This window comes from Cupressus sempervirens, chromosome 3, assembly GCF_028749045.1.
Source record: "Cupressus sempervirens isolate cs-2001-9-10 chromosome 3, ASM2874904v1, whole genome shotgun sequence".
Lineage (NCBI taxonomy): Eukaryota > Viridiplantae > Streptophyta > Pinopsida > Cupressales > Cupressaceae > Cupressus > Cupressus sempervirens.
The window spans coordinates 790,049,208-790,076,338 of record NC_143120.1 but is presented as its reverse complement, the minus strand read 5'-3'; the positions used below and the strand labels follow the sequence as shown (position 1 = coordinate 790,076,338).

The 27,131-nt window shown below is 34.1% G+C and overlaps 1 protein-coding gene across 1 annotated transcript in view; it reads right to left on the bottom strand.

The window, feature by feature from the left end:
* LOC149569164 (vacuolar protein sorting-associated protein, putative (DUF1162)) overlaps nt 1-27,131 on the bottom strand; it is a 304,062-nt gene that overhangs the window by 15,962 nt on the left and 260,969 nt on the right. Inside the window, exons 43-46 of the mRNA XM_089821926.1 lie at nt 23,779-23,883; nt 23,573-23,683; nt 21,542-21,646; nt 3,686-3,755 (exon numbers count right to left, since the gene is read on the bottom strand). Of these exons, the coding sequence (XP_089678052.1) occupies nt 3,686-3,755; nt 21,542-21,646; nt 23,573-23,683; nt 23,779-23,883 (391 nt within the window). The remainder of the gene's footprint in view (nt 1-3,685; nt 3,756-21,541; nt 21,647-23,572; nt 23,684-23,778; nt 23,884-27,131) is intronic.

Sequence of the window (27,131 nt, the reverse complement as noted above, 5' to 3'; positions counted from 1 at the left end):
GGGCAAAATCTGCCCATTGTGAGGCTTTCACACCATTGCCCCATCGCAAATGGAGACCCCTTCTTTTTGCTGATAAGTTTAGATGGTACAGTAAGTTTGGCAACTATTTGGGATTTAAAAGGCCGCCTTTGAGTAAAAATTGAAAAGTTGTATGATAAATTTAGATGGAACAATAAGTTTGGCAACTATTTGGGATACCTTATTAGATGGTGCCTAATACCTTTAATTCTCTCAATATATAAGTCAAATGTACAGATTCAAAAGGGAATATTTTTTTTCTTCTCGTACATGACAGATTTCTTAGGAAATATTACTATTACTTGCTCCTTTGTCTTATTTTATGGTTTTAGATGGAGATTCAAATTGTCTTTCCACACTATCATTGTTTTCCTCTGTATTGCTTGATCATTCCTTCATTGTATAAAAATGTAACATTTTTGTTCCCCAATTATAAGTAAGGATGCCAAATTTATATATGGTTTTCGTTAGGGGTCACAGGTCGTGAACCCCCACATAGATTAATAATAAATTTCAACACAATCCAATAAGGATTATCAATTATAATTAGTATTTAATAATGTGGATAATATTTGATTAATTAAACATATATGGATAGAGATAAATATTGGGATTAATCATTGATTATTGATGTCATATTTATTTATATTATCTATGGGCTCTTTATTATTGCTCATATAAATAGACTACATATCAACATTGTTTAAAAGTTGCTATTGTTTCATTATTATATATATTTTAATTAATTAATACATTATGATAAGGATTTGTGTATTTAGAGCCATACTTAGAATTCTATATATATTTGAGATATTTTATTGTTTATATGTCAATTAGGGCTAATGCTAGTCCACCCCTCTCCAATTTCACTTGTCCTCAATCAATACTACTCTTCATAGTGATTTTGACTCAACGGCCACTTTCTTATAGAGTGCTCCCTTGATTCAAAAGGGACTCTTCTCATTCTCTTGAGTACAGCTAATGTCCCATGGTCGTGTTCCACGAATCTTGCATTTTTGTTAGTAGTCTCTTCATATGTTTCTTCTATATTAATTATTTGTCCTCTTTTACATCAATATCCATTCTTCCAAGGTTCCCTACATCTAAAGCATAGGTTTTTCTTGATTAACTCCTCTCTTTTTTGACATTGATGTTCCTTCCTCCATGGTTCTTTGCACACAAAGAAGGGTCTCTCTTGACGATCTCTATTGGATTCCTCATTTTGATAAGGTGTCTTTTATGTAGAATTATTGGGTCTTATCCTGGGTGTATTAGACCCGAACCTTTTTTTTTCCCTTTTGATGGCTTCCTCCAAGTTCTAAGGTTCAAGAGGTTTACTGAGCTTTTAGTGGAGTCTTTAGTCCTATAAACATATAAGTGAGCCTTTGTTGGGAAAGATCGAGAATCATAACTAATAATCCTCGGAATTTGAGGATGAATTCTTCCATGACTCCTATTTGTTTGAGGTGGGTTAACTCTTAGAAATACCATTCAGAATCTCTATCATCAGATCTACTAATAAGCCTTTGTGTGAATTTGTTGTAAGTGGTAATTTTCTTTTGGCCTAGAGTTTTTAGATCGTAGTGCCACCAATCATGGCCTAGCCTTGTTAAATGGAGTACAAAAAATTTGATGGTATTTCCTTCCATCATGGGGTTGAGAGATAAGTATGCATCCACTTTCTAAACCTAGGATTGGGTAGTTTCCTTTCTTGATCAACAAAGCATGGTAGTGGTACTTAACTTTGTTTACATGGTTTTACTTTTTGTTTGCCAGTGTTTTGGTTTCATAACTCTTTAAAGGGAATAAGATTTTTGATCTCTTGATCCATCCTACCATATATTTGTGCAATTTCTTCCACACTATTTCTAGTCAGTTCCCCTTCTATGACTGGCTCCTTGCTTGAAAGGAATGAAGGGATGATGTCTTGGGAAATGAATCTTGTGTTGAAGGTTCATTCTTAGAATGAGCATCCCTCCCTGTATTTGGATGTCCTTTCAATATGACTGTTATTACTCAGATTTTGTATTACTTCAAAGTAACGGGAATTGTGGCAACTCACGCGATTCAGCGGTTTGATTCAAGCCATGCTTTTGTGAATCGGTGAATCAAATCGGTGATTTCTTGACATGAATCACCATAAATCGGCTGGATAAATCGGGCAGCCCAATTGGGCAACTTAAAAACATTAAAAAAATACAACTTATTTTTTGACCATTCTTTTTGTCAAATTTCACTTTCTTATAACCCTAAAAGGCATTCCATTTGTTGAGTATGACAAAAAGAGAGGAAAAGTGAGATAGACTTGAGGTAGAGCAGGTAGACTTGTCTTTTCATCTTGTTAACAAATAGACATGCATTTCATGGATCTTCATTTTAAATACATTTCTGATTTGATGTCATTGATTTTACGGATCTTCATCTTACATACATTTATGATTTGACTACATTTATAATTCTATATATCTATGTCATATGATCCTATGCTTCTATTTGATGATGTTATAGTGGTCTTAAGTTATATTCGATAAAAGGGTGAATTAAAAAAGTTTTAAATCATTAAAATCTCTAAATTTCAAGAGTTTTTCCACTTTGCTGATTCGTAGCCGATTTTGATCTGATTCACAAGTCAAGTCGGCCTTGCCGATTTCGAGTCGATTCCTTGTTTTGGTTCTATGAGGGAAATACACACTTCAATCTTTTCCTACCCAATTAAGGGGGATCAGATTTCAGTGCAAACACTCCCTTTTGTCAAATATGTTATAATATAATAATAGAATTGTCAAAGTAAGCTTGCCTTCATCAATGTAATTTTTGGATTGTAATGTGAAAAGTAGATGTTTCTTAACATTTCAAGCATTTCAAGTAAAAGGAAAATCAATCTTCAAGTTGTTATCTTCAAAGTGGAGTTAAGCCATTGGATTTTAGAGCAGTGTGAGCTTTGCATAGCATAAGATATGCATTTGTTATTGTTTATGGGATTGTTCTTCACACTACAATTTCACATGATCGGCAACATATTACAACCTCATTATTTCACTCTTCCCATTGATTTTTTCTTATATATCATATCTCCCGGGCACCAATGATGCAGTTGATGTTATAATATGGCTTTTTCCCCTAGAATAACTCCTTCAATCTATTTTCCACTAACAAAACATTTCATCGAATGTCAATCCATCGTTGGGCTTTTTTGTTTTATTTCATATACACCAATTGTTGGAAATTGAGAGTACTCTCAGGTTAACCTTGTCCAAGAAGGCCACTTTTGGGTTGGTAAATTCAATCCCAAGAAATTTTATCATTTATTAAAATTCATACTTAACCAACTACTACATGAGTAACATAAACTCAGAAAATACTCTCTTGCCCCTTTGCATTCCCAGAGCCATGTTCTACTCTGAGGTGTATAACATCCATTTGGGAAGTAACCAGTGCTCAACTTCAAACCAAAAAAGTTATAGATCTTATAGAACAGGAAATCTCAAATATGTCATCCAACTTAATACAAGAATATTATACGATGTAAGATAAATGTGGGGAATTTGTATAGTCAGCATCAGCAACATCTGGATAGAATAGATAAGAATAAAATTCAAAGTAAAAATCTTGATTAATGTTTCTATAATTACATGTTGCAGGAAAGAAGAAAACTATTGTAACTTGCCTAAAAGAATGCCTGGAAGTCCATGTTTTTCTGCTCCTCTTACAGGTGACTGAAGAAGACCAGTCAAGCCCTGCAAAAGAACAAATAAAATGAAGAAATCTACACTGGTTTCTTATAATTCCAGTTCTAAATTTCACGCATCAATTTGAATGGTCGTTGTTTCAACATGACATTAAAGTAACTTCTACAGTTGATCACAAATAACACAGCAAAATTATTAAGGGCTGTTAATTAACTCGGTAGAACAAAATAGAAAAAGTATAGATTTTCTATTAGCCACGTAAAAAATTGTGTCTTTTTACATTGAACAATAAATAAATAAAATAAAATAAAAGGAAGCATAAAAATCTGCTGAAGTATCATGCAAACAAATCTGATACACAATGAGTACGACTGGTAACCATATCAATCTCTCTTGAAAAAGTAAATAATTAAATTATATAGAAAGGGAGCATTTAAAAAAATGGTTTTGCATATGAAGACTAGTGACCCTTATAGATTATGACGGCTCAGAAAGATGCTTAGAAATCAAAAGCTATGAGTATTACATTGATAGATGTGATCACCATGGCAGATTTTCAGGAAATTTACGGAGAGAGATCTACAGTGCTCCGGTATTTCATTGTGCTGAAAGGGGGATAACAATCACTGTCCTCAATGAAAATGCTTGCCTTGCAAATAACAGAGAAGTAGCTTAAGGCTTGTACAAGGCATGTGATTAGACACCACAAATGTTAGCTTCAGCCCAGCTCTCCACATGAACGGATTAACATTTGGCAGGAGGAATCCTTTCCACATCATTTTGTCTGTAAGTTGTCAAAGGAAGGAGAGTGGCATTTCACTGCTGCTAGATTTTTCCATGCTTTTCAACCACTTTGCTTAATTTCTCAAAGATCATACAGGGCTTCTATTTCAAGATTGCTTCGTGAATATGTCGAGATCAATAAGCTTATAACCCCCTTTTTCATTTCCAGGTGATGCCATTATTGCAAAGATGAGAGATTAATAAAGTTGACGGAGTGGGAAGAGAAGAAGCATCAAGATCCTAAAGGAGAGCTAAAGAACAACCAAATTGTAATTAATCAGTCACTGATCAGTTCTACCAGTTTTGCACAAGTAGAGCTCTTGTAGGAAGCTCTCACAAGCAATAATATCAGCTGGTCTTTCACATCCTTAGAATTGCACACACATTGAAGAATTGGTGTCCTCCACTGCAGATGAATTGCAGAAACCCTTGTCTCTCTCAATTCCCAAGAACAAACTTCAAGCCAAGTCAAAAAAAAAAAATTTAAATTGCATAATGAAATCCTTTTCTTGAAGAGGCTTTATGTACCTTTTTCCCACTTGGTTCAATTTCCTTCATGTGCACTTTAAATCATTTCAAATGATATAAATTCTTTTTTCTCCAACTTCATTGAATGCTTTAATAAATGGCCCCTCAAAAATAATGTTTTCAATAATCAATTTAAACATACTTTACATTTTTATTTTACTTTAAAGTGCATCAATAAATGGGCGTCAAATATTAAAATCATTAGTTGCACTTTAAGTCAGTTAAATAAAGGGTCATGGCCCCATTGAATATAAGCTGCACATAAAACTTTATATTATGCCCTTAAAGGTTAATTATTATTAAAGTATTAGAACAGCATAACCATAAATACTCATTACTTCTTGATTCCGTAAGAAACCAAGGAGTTAACCACTACATCCACTACGCATCCAATTGCCTTACTAAAAAATAGTAAGAGCCCCTCTCAAACATCCACAGACTAACTAAAAATAGTAAGCATATAAAATTGAGCCTAAACAAAGTCCAGTCTGAGCTAAATGAAGACCATACTGGAACATACTGAATTCTAGAGACATGAGAACCTTCATTAACCAAGCCTCTAGCTTAGTAGACCCTCTATCCACAATGATTAGCCTACAAGGATCACAATAATAGGCTAATCCCTCTAAGTCTAATGCTCATGAAAATGGCAACATTACATGCATATCGTAACACTATATCTTTTGAGTGGGTGATCTTTGTATGACAGATTCAATGTGATCTTTGGGCAAGTCAAATTCAATGTGGTATTCATGTGAGCAGAATACAGTGTATTCTATGTGTCAAGAATTCTATGTTTGAGAGTTGAGTCGGAGATTCTTAATCTTTATTTGTAATAATCATGTAGCAAATTCTAGGGTGTGATTTGAGAGACTCACAAAAGTGTTGCAAATACTGTGAGCACTTCTTTCTAACTAACTGTTTGTCATGTGATCACAGACTAAGTAAAGAAGACATTAATTTGCCTTAAATTGTGAAGCATTTTTTTTAGTATTCAATAAATGATCTTTTTTTTCTGGGAGTGGCTGAGTTTTTCCATCAAGTGGAAGGTTTCCTCAGGATAAATAATTGTGTAATTTGTTCTTTTGTGTTTTGAGTTTCAGTATATTGCATTACTATGTATTCTCGTTCAAAAATTTGACAATATGCAAGAAATGGCAAACTTTTTGCAGAGGCTTCTTTAAATCCTCAGCCTCCATTACCTTAATCTACAAGTAGTGGTACTGAAAGTGTGAGCATTGGGCCTTGGATTCATAACTGTGATGAGCAGCCCGGCTGGCTCACACCTTGTTTTAATTTGAGAAGTCATGCACAATACTGAAAAATGCAAGGAAACTGCTCACAATTAGTTAAGCCACTATCAAATTCACAACTGGATAGAAAATGGAATGTTCAATATAACACCAATTCACAGAATTTTGGAAGTTATTGCTAATAAGTCTACCCAAAATAATTTGCAGATTATATTGCCATTCAACTATTTGAAATCACCAAGCATTTACAATAAAATGAAGGAACCTGCTCATGGTTGACTTCCCCTGAATTTCTGTAGCTCCTGGCATATACTCATGAAGAGCATGAAATGCCACTACCCGCTTCCAAGATAGACAACAATGATGGGCACCTGAATAGGCTAAATACACACCTTCTGCTGGCAGTGTTTACAGACAGACTGATAGGGCAATTTCCTCCTTCAAACATGCAGCCCAAACCTGTTAATAGATGCCTAGAATTGGTGATGACTCCCGTTTCAGCTTGATGAAGATTGAGCATCTCAACGCAAGGATTTCTTGGTGCAGAAATCAGAAAGCTCCAAGCGTTTAAATGCAGGTAACTGTAACGCCAAATGGTAGGAATCCAACGTCCAGATTTAGTTTAAATAATGTTCAGCCAAAGAGTTTAATTGACAGAGATGCAATGTCAATTAGCAGATAAGCTGGTCGCTCAAAACACCGAACAGAGACTCCAATGTATACGCTCAGTTCCAGAGAGATACTGGAATTTATTTCCCAGAGACTAGGCACTGAATAGCAGAACAAACCTATGCCAAACAATAGAGGTATTTGGCGTTGGAATTTAGTGAACTAGTTGCCAATTTGCTGCAAGATATATCATGCCTAAGAGAAGAGATTCTAGGTAATTGAATTCAGGATTATTTCACCTGAATTGTGGATACAAGTAGGCACACAATGACAGTGCAAGAAATTACCAGTCTCTTCAACATCAAATCTCCTTCCTAGCAACAATGATCACAGTAAGAGAAGAACTAATCTCAGATGCCAAAACCTAGTTCAGATCCATTATACTTCAGCAATGGACTGAATTCACCAACTCAATTCTCAAAAACCCTCACAAGAGATAAATAAAAGCAAATGACAATTGGATACCAATATGTCACAAATGGAGTCATATTTATAATACAATTGTGCAACTTAGCTTCCTCTTCACACTTCTCCCTTAAGAAGCTTCAACTCACAACACTAAATTATAACATGAAATAACATAAAGTTCTTTAATAATAAAGAAGGCTCATTAATTACTTAATAAATATGAAGTCCATCAATGATAAGCTCAACCATATGCAAATGATGACCAACTGCCAATGCCACCCATGCATTGCCAAATATAGCAATTACCCAAAATACACTTACTATAAATAGAAAGTCCACCTCAGAGACCCTCAAAACTCACTGCGAGCTCACGAGGGTCGCCATGATAAATCAACCTGGAAAACTGCAGGAAACTACTAAAAATAGGGACATCACAATAAGTAACTAGATTCCCCGTTTTTTCCACACACGACTCCGGTGCCCAACTATCGCTTGAGATAATGGATTGGAATAAGAAGAATGATGCTGCGAAAATTACAATTGGAATTTTCAGTTCTACAACAACCTTCCATTTCATGTTGCAGGGTGCTCATCATTTAATTTCTATGTCTTGATTTTCTCGCTTTCAAGAGTATGCCACATTGATTAATTTCATTCTTAAAGTTGAAAGTAAAACTTAATAGTATACTAATTCTGTTAATTTAATTTGATTTAGGTATCCTTTTTGGAAAATTATGGTATATAATAATATATTATTACTGTTCATGGTCTAGAGTTCAAAGCCCCTAATGATGAAAAGCTAAAAGGTCCTATTTTGACCCAAAAGGTAGATAATATCGAAGCCACAATTACCGAACGATATGAGTTATGAAGGAAGGTTTGTACCATCGTGACTAGTGGTTGGACCAAAAAAAGTAAAACATTGTTGAATCTTCTTGTCTCCTCATCAGATCATTGTAGAACTTGTATTTATCACTTTGTAAACTGTATTCAACAAACAAATACCAATTTAGTGATTAAGTTTTTAAATTTTGATTGTACTAAGTTGCCTTTATTTTATTAGGCAGCACAATGTTTTTGAAATTAGTTGATGCTATAGGAAAAACCAAAAATGTTGAGTATCTTTGCAAGGTCTTTGGGGAAGTGTTTAAGGAGGTGGGTGCAAGAATGTGGTGCAAAAAGTCACAGATAATGCATAAAATTATGTTGCACCAAGAAAACTTCTTATGGAGAGGCAACCCACCTTGTTTTGGACCCCATGCGCTACTCATTGCCTGACCTCATATTGGAGGATCTTGGCAAACTTCCCTAGATAAAAACGTGTAGAGCATGCAAGTATTATTTATAAATTCATAATAAAATCATACTTGGGTCCTCAACCTTGCGAGTAAATTCACAAAAATGAAAGAGTTAGCTTGTCTTGGGATCACCCTATTTGCAATTTTTTTTAATCATGTTGCAATCCTTGCTTCGGTTCAAAACCAATTTGAAACACATGTTTGTAAGTGAGAAGTGGACTGCATTATCATATACAAAGAAATGCACGGATTGAGATGGCTTATCAAGTTTTTGATGTGAATGGCTTTTGCCAAGAAATCAAGGAGATCGGGTGGGTAAATTTCCTTTTTGGTCGCACTACCATTTCATTTCATCAATTTTGTTCAATCTTGTTTAGTTCATTGTTCATTTTTTAAAGGGAAACTTAAAAATTAAAGATTAATGTTTCAAGTTTTCAACTTTCACAATAATTGCAGTTCATAGAGCCTCTTATTGTTCTCCTACAAAATATTGATAAAGAGAAACCTACAACGGGATACATCTATGAGGGCATGGACAAGGTGAAGGAGACCATTAGATCTTTTTACTTAGGGAATCAAGCTAAATAAGGTACCCTATGGGAGGTCATTGATAGATGATGGCACAATTTGCCTCATAGGCCTATACATGCAACTACCCACTACCTTAATCCGGCATTTCAATTTCACCTAGATTTCAAGGCCAATGAAGAGGTATTGGGTGGACTCTACTAGGTTGTAGAGAGAAGGTCTTCTGATTCATCAGTTGGGCCATAGAAAGTGCGTGACTTGGAAATATTTAGAAACTCACAAGGAGACTTCTTCTCAATGAGGTTATGCAAGAAAAACCAGATACAGTTGATGCCAAGTAAAATCCATTTAGAGCATAGCTCAAAATTAAAATGTTAAAATTTTCTACCTAGGAATCTATTACCAATTTACATTGATAAAGTCAAAGTTACAAAATAGATTATTAAATTGATTTTTTATTTTTCTTTTGATAGATATATGATGGAAGATGTTTGGTGCTCAGTTGTCAAATCTACAAAGGGTTGTATTTTGTATCTTGAACCAGCCATGTAGTGATTCAGGATGCAAGTGCAAGTGCAACTGCAACATGTTCGAGCATGTACACTTAAAAAAGTGTAACAAGTTGGCAATGAAAAGGTTGAATGATCTTGTATTTGTTGATTATAACCTTCGCCTATGTTACCTATAGATCTTGGGCACTAGTGCAACTCCTATCATTTTAGATGAGGTTGATTCACAAACAAAGTGGAACATTGAGGTTCAGTGATGAAGACTTGGAAAGGGTTGATCAAGTGGATCGAGAGGTAGAGGTAGTAGTGATGGCAGAGAAGGCTAGAGCATGAGGGGAACCATTAGAGGATATCGCGAGCCCAAATTTATGTTTGAACAACAAAATATACTTCAAATATATACCATGTTTTAATATCTCAATACACGAGTCCATAATTAATTAATTAGTTTAAAATTAATCAATAAATTCACTAAACTATAATGAATAAATTAATTACTGTTTACTTTATTTGGGAGGTATTAGGATGGTATTAGAACGCATGTAGTACTATAAATAGGATAAGCCTATAGGTATAGAAATATTTAGTCTTGCAAATATCCATTTATAACAAGATTGTAATAAGACCTTATGATTATGGGAATACACATAAGTTAGACTAGAATATTTAAAATCAAGAACCATTTGAAAAGAAGAATGGTGTTAATATGTAGGGTTGATTATAATGAGATCTTATTAGAAGAAACGTAGGGTATTTGTTAGGAAAATCCTTTAGATCTTTAAAGGTACCCTTCAAGAAGATGGCTTACTAATAGAGGGTCGTTCTGTAGAACACAAGGGGTCCTCATAGAGGATTGTGAAGTCTAATTTGAATAATAATTTCAAGGAGGAGGCTAATTAATTGAGAGTCATTCTCTAGGACACAGGGGATCCTCCTAGGACACAATTAGACTAGAATATTTAAAATCAAGAACCGTTTGAAAAGAAGAATGGGAAAGAATGGTGTTAATATGTAGGGTTGATTATAATGAAATCTTATTAGAAGAAACATAGGGTATTTGTTAGGAAAATCCATTAGATCTTTAAAGGTACCCTTCAAGAAGATGGCTTACTAATAGAGGGTCGTTCTGTAGAACACAAGGGGTCCTCATAGAGGATTGTGAAGTCCAATTTGAATAATAATTTCAAGGAGGAAGGCTAATTAATTGAGAGTCATTCTCTAGGACACAGGGGATCCTCCTAGAGGGTTAGGAAGATTGATTGAAGGAAACCTTATGGATTGTGTAGAAATAAGATCATGCTAGATATTAATGATTAGAATTACACTTAACAGTTTATGTTACTAATAAATCTCTACAAGTCAATCTCACTGCACAATAACATAGGGAAAGGGGACATTACAGTGGTATAAGAGCATAATCCTATCACTTTGGAATTTTTGTTGGCTCACATAAACCTATCAACATATCCAGAGAACTATTGTAAAGCATCTAGACCAAGAGTTGAGAAGCTTCACGAAACATAATAAAAAGAGTTTTGAAAGGACCAATGAAAAATTTGGGAGCTTCTACAAAATATTACTTGAAGCTGTACAAAAATTGAGCAACAACAATCTCAGTGAAAGACCCAACCCAAATCAAGGGAGGGAGTCATATTATAATCATGAGGAAATTGAGCCATCATTGCAAAGTTTTGTTCATTGAGATACTTCCTTCATTTATTCCATGCAAGGAACTTGTTGGAGAAGAAGAAACAACCACAAATGGTGTAGAAGAAATTGCACAAATGTATGCAAATTTGGATCCAAACATCAGACAACATATTCCCTTTAAAGAATACTTTGAAACCAAAACCATGGCAAATGAAAAGAAAAATCATGCTAACAAAAACCTTGACAAAAAAATAAGATACCACTACCATGTTTTGATGGGTTAGGGGAGGAAAACACTCAATACAGATTCAAAAATTGGATACATATGTATCCCGTAGCCCTAGGACCAAATAAGGTTCCTATTATCATATGGTACCCTCAACCCCTCCTTGGGACCCGTGTGGTCTCTGGCTAACCTCTTTGGTAGCACCCTCACTAACAATTTGAGCTTTTGGTGCAATGGTAGCCGGTCTATGCTAACAAAACTGGCGACTCTGTTAGGAGGGGTTCGAATCCCACCAGTGCTCTTTACTCACCTTGTGGTCACTTGCATCCCATGCAGACCTCTTCGCTTGGGGGACTAAACTGTTATCACATGGGACCCTCAACACCTCCTTGGGACCGGTGTGGTCTCTGGCTAACCTCTTCGATGGAACCCTCACTAACAGTTCGAGCTTTTGGTGTAGTGGTAGCCAATCTGTGTTAATCAATCTGGCGACTCTACTAGGGAGGGGTTTGAATCCCACCAGTGCTCTTTACTCACCTCATGGTCACCTGTGTCCCATATGGACCTCTCAGCTCGAGGGGCTAAACTGTTATCACGTGGGACCCTCAACCCCTCCTTGGGACCCGTGTGGTCTTTGGCTAACCTCTCCAGTGGCACCCTCACTAACAGTTCGAGCTTTTGGTGTAGTGGTAGACGGGTTGTGTTAACAGTTCCATTAAGTTCACCATTCTCCACTTAAGAGGGCATTCCACAAATGGTGGCACCATGGTCTTTTGTCCCTAGGCCACAAATAAATCACCACCTATATTGAATTTACTCAAAAATTAATGAGTAGGTCTTACAAAAGAGACCCTGAATGGTACTTCCAAGAGTTAATTCAACTAAAACAAACACAAATTGTAGAGGAGTTTGCTAATCAAATCAAGACCTATCGGTGCTGGTCCTAAATCAAACACAATGAAAACTAACTTATAGGTTTGTAGGAGTTAAAGATTCCAATAAGACACTTGTAAAACCCCTCAAACCCCAAAACTTGGACGAAGTTATTATGAAAGCAAAAAGGGTTGAATCTAATATTATAAAGGAGAGACCTAATAGTTTTCTAACCAAAACACCCCAACAAAATGAAGGATCAAAGAAAGGTAATCAAGGAAGACCATGTTATATATGTTAGGGACCATGGAGTAAGGGTAACGATGTTAGAAAAGGGAGGAACTACTAAAGAAAAACCTTTGTTTCAAATACAAGGAGCCTTGGATTTATGTTCATCAATGTAAAAGGGGCAAATGAACCAAATAGAAGAAAGCTATGGTGATGAAACTCCTAGAAAAAGGATAAAGATCGATGAACACTACACAATAGTATTCAACAAATTTAAGGTACCATTGTGAAATAATCTATAAGTGCATTCCTCTATCAAGTGAGAGGAAAATGTCTTAAGATGTTAAATTTAACTGTTAAATATTTTCTTGAGGACAAGCAAATTTTGGAAGGGCTGACTGTCATAAGCCCAAATTTATGCATGAACACAATATACTTCAAATATATACCATATTTTAATATCTCAATACACGAGTCCGAAATTAATTAATGAGTTTAAATTTAATCAATAAATTCAACTAAACCAATAATGAATAAATTAGTTAGTATAGATCATTATTAATATTGTTAAACATTAAAATTTAATATTAATATTTAACATTAACATTTGATATTGTAATACACTAATACTCATTATCACTCAAACATTATAATTATTATTACTATTATTATTAATGAATATATTAAAAGACAAACTTAACATTAGTATTAGGGTATAATCTTACCAATCAATAAAGAGAATCTGCCAAAGGTGGCATCCATGCAAAGACGCATCATTAGAAAAGGTACTTAAGGATAGGCTATAATAACCCTCAGCTGGTTATAGCTAAAACATCAATTTCTTTCACAACAAAATCAATTGACATTTCGTCAAAAATGTAGCGAGCAATTCAGTTATCATATAAATCATACTTTAGGACTTGTACATAGACAAATACTAAACAACTGATAACTCTTCCTTATGTGTTTGCATTCATAATTCTGAATTGTAAAGTATTCTATAACAATTAACTGAATGATTATTTGAACACAATAGAACTACAACGGTTTTATTGATTACAAAAAGGAACATGTTACTTTGCTTGATATGAATTTTCCAACTTGCCCAGCCCAATGCACAACATCAGAATTCTTAACGCTGGGTGTAGGCTTCTCCCCACCCAATTGCAGAGCCTCCAATTTGATTGCAGTCCTCACGCAGACCCCTAAAACAAATTGCAGGTTATCCAGATCACATCGCAGACCAATTTATACAAATACAGGGCCTTTATGAAGTTTGTAGAACCTGAACACTAATTTGCAGGACTTGAAAGTTACAATGCAGGGCCAGACTATTAAATCGCAGGTACAGAAAGAAGTTTGCAGGCCTATGGAAATTGATGGAGGTCTGATATTAGTGATCACAGGTCACAATTAGATGCAATCACTGCCACAGTAATGGACAGCAGCCCTCTAAATGCACATCAAATTTCCTCAACTCAAACACGGGACTTCCTAAAGCAATATTAAATAATTAAACCTCTTCCAAACCCGTCCATTCTCTTGGCATTAATCCACTTCTCAGGCACGTGATAAACAGTAGAGAGGTGATAGCAAAATTACACAAACTCACAACACCAATAATATTCTCCAAAGCAACAATAGTACAGAAATGGAGGTTCAACTCAAATCCAAAGTATATTAAATCACTATACCTCAGCAGTGACCCAATATTTTTCTCAATTCTCCAGATCAAACCCTTATACCTCAGCAAGGGCACAAAAAGTCAGGACTTCAAAAGAGTCACAAAGACAACAAAAGGAAATAGATTAACAAATGATCGAATGCTTTTCCCTTAACGATGAGCCCATATTTATAATTTCCAAGAACCACTTGTTTCCCAAACGAAACTCCACTTAACAAGCTTCACCAACTTGACATTAATTATAAGCTTCCAATTCCTTGCACTTTTGTATTTAATACTTGGCTTATAACTAATTAAATAAATGGCCGCTACCAATGATGACTTAAGTGAAGTAATTAAAGTGAAATTATAACTTTATCAAAAGCCATTTAATGATTTAATAATAATTTGACCACTAAAAATTTAATAGCTCCCCAAATACTCATCATCTAAATATGTCATCTGAGATAGGAGTCACAACTATTATTTCTCCATGTGATGAAATGTACTTTCCAAAAATAGAAAGGGTCCATTTCAATCAACACCCGACTTACCACAAATAGTAAGTACACAAAACTAAGCCCAAACGAAATCCAATCTAAGCCAAACAAATACCAACCTATAACTTACTGAATTGTGGAGAAGACAAGACCTTGATCCTCTATCCACAATAATTAGCCTACGGGGATCACAATAATAGGCTAATCTTTCAAGCTCTGTTACTGGTAAAATTGTGGACATCATATGGCCACATAGTACATTTCGAAAAAAAGAGGAAATACATCGACACATATGAAAAGGAAAACCATCACATAATAAAGATCAGTAAAGCAGTAGAGCCCCACATCATCTAGCAAGGTAGTCAAAGAAAGTATGTTTTAAGACAAAACTTGTATATTTCTGCAAAGACCGATACGAAGGGAACTAAGTAGGACTCATAGGTAGAAGCAGACCAAGACATTTGTGGGCCATAAAGGAAAGATCTCTACATACGTACTCGTATACAACGGGGGTACAACACCATGCAAAGGATCCATACAAGACCAAAAAAGAAGCACATGCCTCACATTAAAGAGGTGATTATAATAAAGGTAGTCCTTAGCAAAGCGGCATACTCAATAAGAGGGTTCATGTCTTGGGGCAAGTAAGTGGATGGTATTTGCACATGCATTAGAACACATGTAGTACCTATGAATAGGATAAGCCTATAGGTATAGAAATATTCAATCTTGCAAATGACCATTAATAATAAGATTGTAATAAGAACTTATCATTATGGGAATAAACATAATTTAAACTAGAATATTTAAAATCAAGAACCATTTGAAAAGAAGACTAGGAAAGAATGGTGTTAATATGTAGGGTAGATTATAATGAGATCTTATTCAAAGAAAGTATGTGATTTGTTAGGAAAATCCTTTAAATCTTTAAAGGTAACCTTCAAGAAGATGGCTAACTAATTGAGGTCATTTTGTGGAACACAAGGGGTCCTCACAGAGGATTATGAAGCCCGACTTGAATAATAGTTTCAAGGAGGATGGCTGAATAATCAAGGGTCATTCTCTTAGACAGAGGGGATCCTCCTAGAGGGTTAGGAAGCCTGATTGTAGGAATCCTTAAGGATTCTATAGATATAGGCTCATGCCTAGATATTAATAATTAGAGTTGAACTTAATAATTTATCTTACGAATAAATCTCTACAAGTCAGTCTAATTGCACAATAATCTAGGGAAAGTGGACATTACAGAGGACCCAAAGACTAAGAGTGAGGATGATGTGGATGAGGATGTCGATGTCTCTGAGGCTGAGCTTGAGATACAGTCATAGTGATGGATATATTGTCATTGATGTCAAAGTCTTCACTAGCAAGGATAAGATTGCTAGTACAATATTCTACTTGAAGTATACTTAGTATAGTAACTATAGTGTCATCTGAAAGTGATACAATACTCATAGTGATAATTAAGAGAGACGTATCTTGTGTGTAATCTATAATTAGATTTATACATCATATAAATACAGTTGAAAGAAAGTAGAAATTGATAAAACAATATTGATATTACACATAGTGATACTCTATATGAGTATTCAAACTAAGTGATCAGAAAATAGATATACAATCAACGGTGACCATATTTAGATGAAACATTAAAAGTTCAATGTCAGCTTATTTGGCAGGAGCTAGAGCAGTGTGTTTGTGATGGAAGTCAACAAGGGTACAAACAAAACAATAAATAAAGCATCCATGTTAGATTTGAATATTTTGAGGATAAAAGTGTAGTATCCCTTGCCCAAATTGACTGATTTTAGCTCAAGGAATTTTGTCAAACACTTGTATGTTGCATTTCTCTTTTCTGACTTTTTTGTGCTTCAGATTGTTTGATATAATTTGAATGATGCTAAGAAATTTAGAATGTTCACAAATGACATTACAATACCTCTTACAATGATCTAATATGCAAGTGCAGTTCTTTTTGGTATTTTCAATGCATATACATGGAAACTAGATATGGAATGCATACCTACAACCAATTGATATTTTGACAAACAATTGGAATACAACTATTATGCTGATCATATATGCTATTAGATGGACATTTTGTCAAACAAATGGCATGCAACATATATCTCCTCTATTGAATTCATTCCCATGTACAATGTTGCTATGAATTTGCCAAGACAAATGAGCTTACAATAATGTCTATAGCAATGCCAAATCGGATTCTAAGTTATCACTTACAACAACAAAATTATATGCCTCAGATTACAATGCTAACTACTAATAGTTGCAAGAGAAACCTAATAATAGTGATGCCCATGGATGGAATCATAAACAAGCCAAGTATTGTAGTGCGGGTACTATTCACATTAACTTTAAGCACAAATAGAACTCCAGAATGAATTTCTCCTGAATGTCAAATTCAGTGGATATTTCACCACCTCAAATGGTTGCAACACCGAAGAATTGAGACCCTCCAATGGCTAACTGAAACCAGAAACCCTTAGTTTCTTCTCCCAAGTTCATATCAAATGCAATTGACGATAATCAGATGCCTAGCAATGAAGCTTTCGCCTCTACATATTCTTTTCCCTCACCCTTCTAGAAGGAAATAAAATATTATTTAATTGCACTCTCTAGAAGCTTCCCCCTTTCCAAGGCAATAATTAGTTGTACTTCTAGAAAATGCACTCTCTGGAAGCTTCCCCCTTTCTAATACAATAATTAGTTGTGCTTCTAGAAAATTAAATTAATTAAATATAAAGTCACCTTTTAATTTTAATTTATTTAATGACTTTATAAGAAATTAATTTAATCAATTTCTCTTTATTTCTCCACTTAGCCTTTGGAAAATGTAAAGTCTAAGAACTCCACTGAGATGCTTAAAAGATGGTGACATTACAAAAAGATGGAGTATGACAATCAGTGCTAATAAAAGACTTCACAATTATAGAGAAGTTTTTTATAATGTTATCCTTCATAAGAAATTTTATGAAGACACCTCTAATGAATAAACACAAAAATGTGTTGAAGAGAAAAATGACATCGACAAGTTGCAGTGATATCTAAGTGGTATCTTACAGCTATATATGTATATGAAGAATGCCATGTTATAATGTAACATACAGCTGGAGAAGGAAATGGTAAAATAAACATAGTATATGTCAAGCAGTCATTGATATATTAGTATGCATTAAACATCAGAGGCAACACTTATAGAGTTATTAATAACAATATATGACAGTTATCGACAGAGATAAAATACTTGAACAAATTTGTGTTGCCAGCAGTCAAAGACAAGTACAATTTTCTATTTACAGTGATAAACTAATCAAACTTGTTATGCAGCAACGATATTATGAAGACCACATAAAATGCAAAATATCAGTGATATTAAAAGCAAATACACAGCGATATGAAAGATAATAAAATTTTGACCTCATATGCTTTGACAGTTAACAATTGTGTTACGGGTGCTTCGGCTTTATTAAGCAATTTTTAAATCAAACAGAATTATTAAGGAACAAACAGAAGTCATGAACATTTACGGAATGATTTCTAATAAATCCCTTCCCCTGTAAGAACTGCGACAGTATATATTATCGGCAAATTGAAAGCAATAAGTCAAGAAATGAAGGTTCATGCATACATGGTGATATTGAAATATTGGTGCTGAGAATAAAAAATTATAGATTCGAATGGAAAGAACGACATTTATATGCAGCGATTAAATGAGGAGGAAATCAAATATGAAAAATGATGGCAGTATGTTTATGGACGCCGGACAAAGCAAAAAGGAAGAAGAAAATAGCAGCAATTTCTGTGATACATATTCTCTAGGGGTCCGTTTGGTTCCTGGAAGATGACAGGAATTGGCTTTTTCAAAACCTGCATTTGAAAATTTGTGCGTTTGTTTCAAAATTTGCAAAATGGAATTAGCATACGGGACTTCCAATTTTGCCTCAAAACCAGGTTTTCCAACTTCCTAAAAAAAGTAGGAATTGAAAATCAAAACCTGGTTTTGTTTTTTAAGAAGTGTAAAAACAATAGATTGGACTACTTTTTGAAATTTTCCTTTAACTCCAAGCTTACGCATAAAAATGTGTCCTCACATGCATCTTCCGAGTGAAACAAACGCTTTCAGTAAAATCCCAAAAATCAGAATGAAGATATACAAAACCTTGATTTGGCTAAACCAAGGTTTGTAGAAATCCAGGTTATTTAAATTCCAAGAACCAAACGGACCCTATACGAAGACCAATTCTACGGCAGATGAAAACTACAGGTCAACGATAATGACGAGAATGCAGTGATCAAACCCGGTACAACGTTTATAAAGACAAAATATCCTACGAATACATATAAGAAAGGGCATTAATAATGAAAAATAAAATACCTGTCATCATCATTAAAAATCACAGGGGAAGTCGGGTCTGAATATATTGCCCATAATTCAAGATATTTTATATATTGATATCGCTGAAGATCAAGAGGTGCCAACGGATTTTTTTAGTGTTGCTTGCAAGAAGCTACGCGTAGAGATCATTGTCAGAGTATCATCGGGAGCCTGAACAGAGTTTGAAAGCTGATGTGTCTTTGCCATACCATCGAATATGAAGTAGAATATGTAAAACGTCATATGCAGCAATATGCGTATAAACAAACCCGAATAAGAAGTGCATACAAAGATATCGATGAAAGCCAATCTGAATTTTATTAAAACAAAAAAGATTTGGTCATGCTGTTGATGAATTAATTATATAATCAATAGTCAGCTGAGAAGCAATGGAAATATTTAAGTATACTTTCTATCAAAGACTTGATTAATGAAGTATAGAATCTAATAAAAGAAAATGATGTAATTTGAAGGTATGATAAATATTAGTTAACTGCGTTGAGGTGCAATTATTTAATTCGATACAATGTGGCTCTTGACTTTGAAAAGTCACATCCTCAAATACATGGGATATAAATACAAGTTTGAAATTAAGTTTTAAATAGAAGTGTGATGGAGTATTAGGAGATAAGAATCAAAATGAAGAGACTTTGAAGAAGGTCGAGAATATATAAATATATATGTATGCAGATTTTATGTGATATATATTAATTTGAGAAAAGGAATTAAATTGATAAAATATTAATATTAATTCTATATAAATAAATATATATGATAAAATAAGAAGTAAGAAATAAGAAGGTAATGTGTACAAGTTCAAAGAAAATAATATAGCAAAGCAAAAGAAGTACGAAAATTTTGTTTGAAGAGGCTATAAAAGGTTTCACCATCAGTTGAGTAAACAACATTGTCAAGGTGAAAAGGCATTATGTGTGCAATGAGTTGGTGCTCACAAAGACAGTAGTGGGGGTTGGTGCTTCTAGTAGATCAGAGCCTGCAAAGCGTGGGAGTCAGAGCTTTTAGTGAGTCAATGCTCATAAGCATTAGAGGTTGTAGCCTTTAGTAGGTTGGAGCCTACAAACCAATTTGTAAAATAACAGTTGATATATAAAGAAATTATTTTCTGTGGTTTTCTCCAGCATTGGGTTTCCATGTAAATCTGTGTCACTGTGTGCATGTGCATTATTGTTTATTTCAGTATTTGAAGTTATTGTTTGGATAAAAAAATTAAGTTGGCAAAGTTGTTATTAAACTGATTCACCCCCCTTCTCAGTATAACCATGTGCTCTTCACATAGATCATGGCTGCAGAATCTTCTAGAAGCTATCTTAGGCGCATATGTAGAAGGTTGCGGGTCAAATGGTACTACTCTGAACCTTAGTCATCTAGGCTCTAGCTTTTACTTTTATTTGATATATGTGTTGAACTTCATAGATTTTATACTCCATGAATATTATAGACAGTGACACTATTTATATTTCTCGTGTGTTATTTAATTTAATTTATATCCTTCAAAAATTCACATTTATACTTCTGTGATCAATATAAACTTGACCATGTGTGCAAGGTAGTTTCTATTTATCTCAATTATTGTCTTAAAGGTTAAATTATTAAATGATGCATGAAAAATGTTTTAAATCCCTAAAAATCTTTGAATTTCTTGGGTTATTCAATTGGCTGACTTTTTGCCAAGTTTTTGCCGATTCAGGACATTGAGTCCAAGACAAAAATCAGCTTGCCAAGTCTGAGCCAACTCGGGGTCTTGTAACATTATTTTTCATTACATAGAGAAGTGATTATCAACGTCCTAGATTTGGAGTGCAAGGATCATAAAAAGGCATGATATTCTACTGCAGGATGATGATCATAATTAATCATTAGGATAGGAAGCCTAAATCAGTTCCTAAGCAAAGTGATCAGTCTCAGATAGTTAGGAGTAAGATCCCTAATGAGAGCCTTTTGACTTATTGAATATTTGCTATGTAATATTTATTTTTTAATCAACAAAATAATGTATCTACTAGCCCATTTCCTCATTTAGTTTGTATAGAGCCACTTCCATTCTCAAAGTTATCTAGCATGATGGTAAAATTAAACAAATATTTTAATCCTCAAGCCTTTTCCATCTCTGATCCATTATATAATATATTATTATAATGTACATAAGATATTTCTGGTCTAATTAATTAGTCAACTGAGCATTCTTCTACTTGTTTTCAAGAATTTTGAGGGAACCTTTTATAAGCATAACTTTAATCAATAAACAGTTTTGTATTTGAGAAATAGAACAAACAAGGCCGTTAAACAACACATTTAACACACCTCTAAAAACTCATTCAGCACGCCTTGGTTGTGATAGCCTTGACCTTGTTGTCGTCTTTCCATTTCTTGCACAAACTCTTCATCAAATGCAAAAGCAGCAACTCCCTGTATATGCAACTCCATAATTAGCTTGAAGAAAAATGCTAAATATCATTGGACAAAATGTCTTGGATGATTTGTATGTTAATCCCTGTGTGTCATTTTATCATAACACTAATAGACTCAAAGGATACAAAGTTTTTATACTCAATAGAACACAGCACACTATCTAGTACAATTCTTCAAAAGGGCAAGACAGTTATTAGTTATCTAGTCCTTTCCTACAAACTAAGTTGCCTGTTCAACCCTATAACCTTGCCAGTACAAAAAATGTCATCTATAGAAAATAATAATTCCTCGGAAGGAAAATACATTTATAACCACATTGATAATGAATGCGATTGCAAACAGGCTATAGTGAGGTAGCCACCTTAAATATAATTCTGAAGGGCATAAAATAAAGAGGTCAAAGAGAATATTCACATTATATATTCATATGCATTGCATTCAAATTAAGCAAATGTCATGATAAAAGTTAGCAATAATCAGTTTTTGATTATATAATCACAAATACATGCATTATTTGGAGGATTCACATCAGGAAGTTTATACTTCAAAATTTATGTCCATGATTTCAAATATAGGTTTTTATTTGTAATTCTAGTTTCTGCATTTTAAAAGAATCCTCTTTCAATCTTCTTGGAGTTTGGAGGGTTGATGGAGGCATGATGATGAAGGAATCCATCCTCTATAACTGCAAAAGGAAACTAAGGTTGGGTCTTCAAAAAATCATGTAAACAAACACATTTGATTTCTATATAAAGATGTCTTTGGGTTTACATGTGTTTATTGTGTCATAGACACTCATATTTGTATTTTTTTAATTACATAATCATTATTAGTGCTATTTTTAATAAAAAATAATCACAAAATTTTCTAATAAATTGCATTTTTTGTTTTGCTGTAAGTTAATAAAGTTAAAAGGGCCTAAACCTGGGGAAATGTTGTTGAGAGGCCAATTCCTGCTTGACATTAATTTAATAATGTGAAAACAACAATATGACAAAATTTATGCATTTAATTTCCATTCATAAGCCAATCTCCATTCTCCAACTTGAAGCATTTTTTTTTACACCTGGAGAGTTGGCAAAAATAAGTTCTTCAACTACACATGCTATTTTACCGTTTTCCTATATTTGACTCAATCAGAAGATGGGTCTGCATGTTAAGGAAGATTTTAATGCATAGATAACATTCCTATTTTGATCACGTGTTTTACAATTTTGATGAAAAGAAAGCTCCTTTACTCTTTTGTGGTCTTATGAGATCATCTCTAATCATTTTTATGATCCTTTTGCTTAGGCTGTCTTCTCCTTCTATGAGAACTGTCACATCTTACTTATTAATTGTATTTACTATTTAGTTCTAGTGAACTGGAACAATTAAGAAAGCCTATCCAGCATCTCTGAAAAACTCCCCTTTGCCAATCCCGCAATTTCCTTTTGCAGCTCCATCAAATTGAGCTTAACATAATTTCTATGTGGTTCCTCCCACATATCCTTAAAAATGTTCATCATATTTCCACTAACCCATTATCAGGTATAATTACATGTAATTTTGACACTGCCAAGTTTTATAAATTATAATAATACATTTGATAAATTGTTTATCTGGAGAATATAAAAAGATTCGAGAGTTAAAAAAAAATCCCTGACTTTTTCCCTTTTTCTTGAGGATTTTCTAATCAGTTGTTGGTCCATACTGATTAATTGCCATCCAAAACTTTCATAAGGGTCATAATTCTCCAATCATTTAAATCATAAAGAAAACAGTTGCATCACACATTGCACACAGATCCTCACCCCTAACAATATCATGAGTTTATATCAGACATTTCTATATTAAACAAAGAGAAGTGTAACACTTTATTCTACATAAAAAGTGTGCTATAATTTGTTTAATTGTATTGTAACAGAAAAAGTTGAAAAGCACCTTACGAGCCGCCTTACTGAATTGAGTGGCAGCATTGCTGACTGCAAAAACTGTGTTATTGAGGAGACTCCTGGTCCCTTGTGCCATGCTTGTAATAAGCCCAGTTGGATTCTGCAAATGATAACAACCTTAAGAATCAAAGTGAAAACGAAGCCCCTATGCTGAAGAGAGAGATTATCAAAATAGTTTGTTGAGAACTTGGTAACCTGAACAATGCTTTTTGCTGGCACAGAGATAAAATCTCTAATACCAAATCCAAGACTCCTTGCGAACCCCATTGGATTACCAAAGACACCTACTGAACCAAGTACCTGCAAAGAACTTGAATATTGTCGAGAGCTGCTCTTTATCCATTTCCTATACTCAAGGTACAGACCACAGAGCTTATTTACAGAAGTACAGACTATGTACATCGTTTGTCCTTTTCTCTGTTACTAAAAACTCAAGAAATTTTATTAATATGTATAAGTAATCAAAATATGATTAATGGAATTCCAATTTACTATAAACTATATTACATCAGTGGCACACGCATGCCCAAGCACAAGTAACATAAGCATACAAAACAATCGGTTAATTTAAATCTGCAGTTGAATAGGAATTTCTTTACTGCCTTTGATTATTACAATGATAAATAATTTACTAAGAATGTTATCCATACGAAAATTTACATGTACGACATTTCAAGCAATTCTTGTTGATTTATTTTCTGTACAAATCCCAAGACACATCCAATGAACAACCCAATTTAATTGTTGGAAGCTATATGTTTCAACAGGGAATGCACTTACTAGAGAAATGAGAAATAATAATAAAAACATTTATTAATATGAAGAAGGCGATCTGAGTAAAGACAATGCTGAACAGGATGAGAGTAGAACAACAGATACATATTAAATATATTGCACTTTGTTGACTATAATGAAAAATGAAATGGAAACCAAGGTAAATAGGGGCGAGATTGAGTTCTCTAGTTGTGGTGTTTAAAAACATACCTAGAGCACAACCTTCATTGCAAGGGTATAGAACATAATTAGGGGATGCACTAGAAACTAGACAAGACATGTCAACATTTTTGGTAATACATTAATCTTCATTTCAAAGTGACAGAGACCTCTTACTAAGAGTATTTAGTGATAAATTTCACAATTGTAGGAAAAGGGTACAAGTTGCCATTTCTGAAAGAGTTCGGTGGGAGGATGCTACAAGTTATTGTGAATGCAAAGATAATTGTGGAAGATCAAAAGAACTAGAGCCAAACTTCAGCTGCACCATTCTTTAACATGGGTGGCAAAATGGATGGAACGAGACTCGTCAAATTTCAGTGGCTTAAAAAATGAGTTAGTTTTTTTGAAGTCAATTGAAGTGTCTAGAAAAACAAAGAATGCTAAATCTTTAAGCCTAATATTGGTGGAGATTGTCATAGAAGCAGGAAAGGAGAACATGGTTCAAGTTGTCATTTACAATGCAACACCATGAGTGAAAGCTAGGAAATACTTTAGGAAAGGCATCCATCATTACTTGGGACCCCTTGTATGGTTCATTGCCTTGACATTCTTTTGTAGGACATATGTAAAATTGATTGGGTGAAACCCAATGTAGAAGATGCAAGGAGCACAAAAAACATATTTAAAATCATCTTGGGGTTCTCCACTTACTAGAGATAATGCCACGGGGGATGACCTAGTGTTGACTAGGTGTCACAAAGTATGCAACTATCTAGAATTGCAAAGCGTTTTTGTTCATTGACATCCTTTAAGAAAATGTCTGTGAGTCAAGCATGGATAGATTCAACATATTCAAAGTATGTTAATAAAGAGAGGACTACAAAGATAGCTATCGATGATGCATTCGTGAAGAGAGTTGTAGAGGATGTCAAAGTAACTTTAAAAAATAGATTCAAGACTCAAAGTATTTTGCAAGTTTTAATAAAACTCACAAGTATTTTGGCTTCGTGGAAAAAGACCTCTTACTAAGAGAATTTAGTGATGAATTTGACAATTGTAGGAAAAAAGTACTAGTTTCCATTTCCAAAAGAGTTCGGTGGGAGGATGCTCCAAGATATTGCGAATGCAAAGACAATTGTGGAAGGCCAAAAGAACTAGAGCAAAAACTTCAAATGCACCATTCTTTTACATGGGTGAGCAAATGGAAAGAACAACACTCATCAATTTTTGGTAGCTTCAAAAATGAGTTATTTTTCTTGAAGTCAATTGATGTGTCTAAAAAATCAAGAATGCAAAATCTCTGAATCTAATATTGGAGGAGATTCTCATAGAAGCAGGCAAGGAGAATATGGTTCAAGTTGTCACTTACAATGCAACACCATGAGTGAAAACTAGGAAATACTTTAGGGAAGGAATCCATCACTCCTTTGGACCCCTTTTATAGTTCATCGCCTTAACCTTTTTTTGTAGAACATATGTAAAATTTATTGAGTGAAACACAATGTAGAAGATGCAAGGAGCATATAAAACATATTCAAAATCATCTTGGGACTCTCCACCCATAGATGTACTACTGGTAGAGTACTCTCCAAGCTTCAAAAACTAGCCGATTTTTTTGGCTTGGTGAGTTTTTATGACTTTTACTACCATCAAAAACTTGTGGAATTTTTGGTAAACACTCGTTGACTAGCTGTAGAGTTTTAGCCAAAACCTTAGCGATCTTTTGTTAAAACTAAGTCGTAGTTTTATAACATCACTTATAGGCAAAAAATGGCCCAAACTGATTTCATTTCTCATTTCTTCTGTTATATTTGCCGAGAGGAAAATGGTCTTCCAAACACTTGCAAACTCGAATTGAATTTTGAAGCAAAATTGAGGTGTATTTGAAGCGGAGGTTTTGAAGATCATAACATCAAAGATTTGGAGACATAGGCTATGGAGGAGGGGTAAGATTTGGTTTCATATTGGATGACATTCAGTTCAATGAGTAGTTATTGCTCGTGCTAGGAAAAGATAGAGGTAGAGCTCCATCTAGGATAGAGGATGAGCTACAGATTGAGTTAGATGTATTGAGCGAGGAGGCATAATCATGCTTAGTGCAAACCTCTAGGTCTATCTCTCTCAATTTTTACTAGAGCTGAGAAGACAATGTGATAACCCCGAAATAAGCTCCTAGTAGCGTGTGTAATTTCCAAATATAAGGAATTTATATTTGAAAAATGTATATGAATCTTATCTTAGAGATTATCAAAATGGAGAATATATGATATAAACCTACCTTTTTTTATTGTGTATAATATTTCATGTAATATACGAAATATATATACAATATTTGTATGTTATAGAAAATGCAATTATAATAAATAATTAACCTATGCAAACACCTACACTTATAACATAAGCTATTTTCATAACATATAATGACCAAATTAAATATTACAAACTATACAAATTCCTGATATAAGAAAATCTAAATCACATAAGCAAAAGGACGTGACTGGTCAAACAGAGGCATTTAGGCACCATATACTTATGATTGTCAAAGCGATCAGACTGGTTATCGAAGAAGAATGAGAAAAAAAAAAGACAAGATGCCATCGAAGATATAGAAA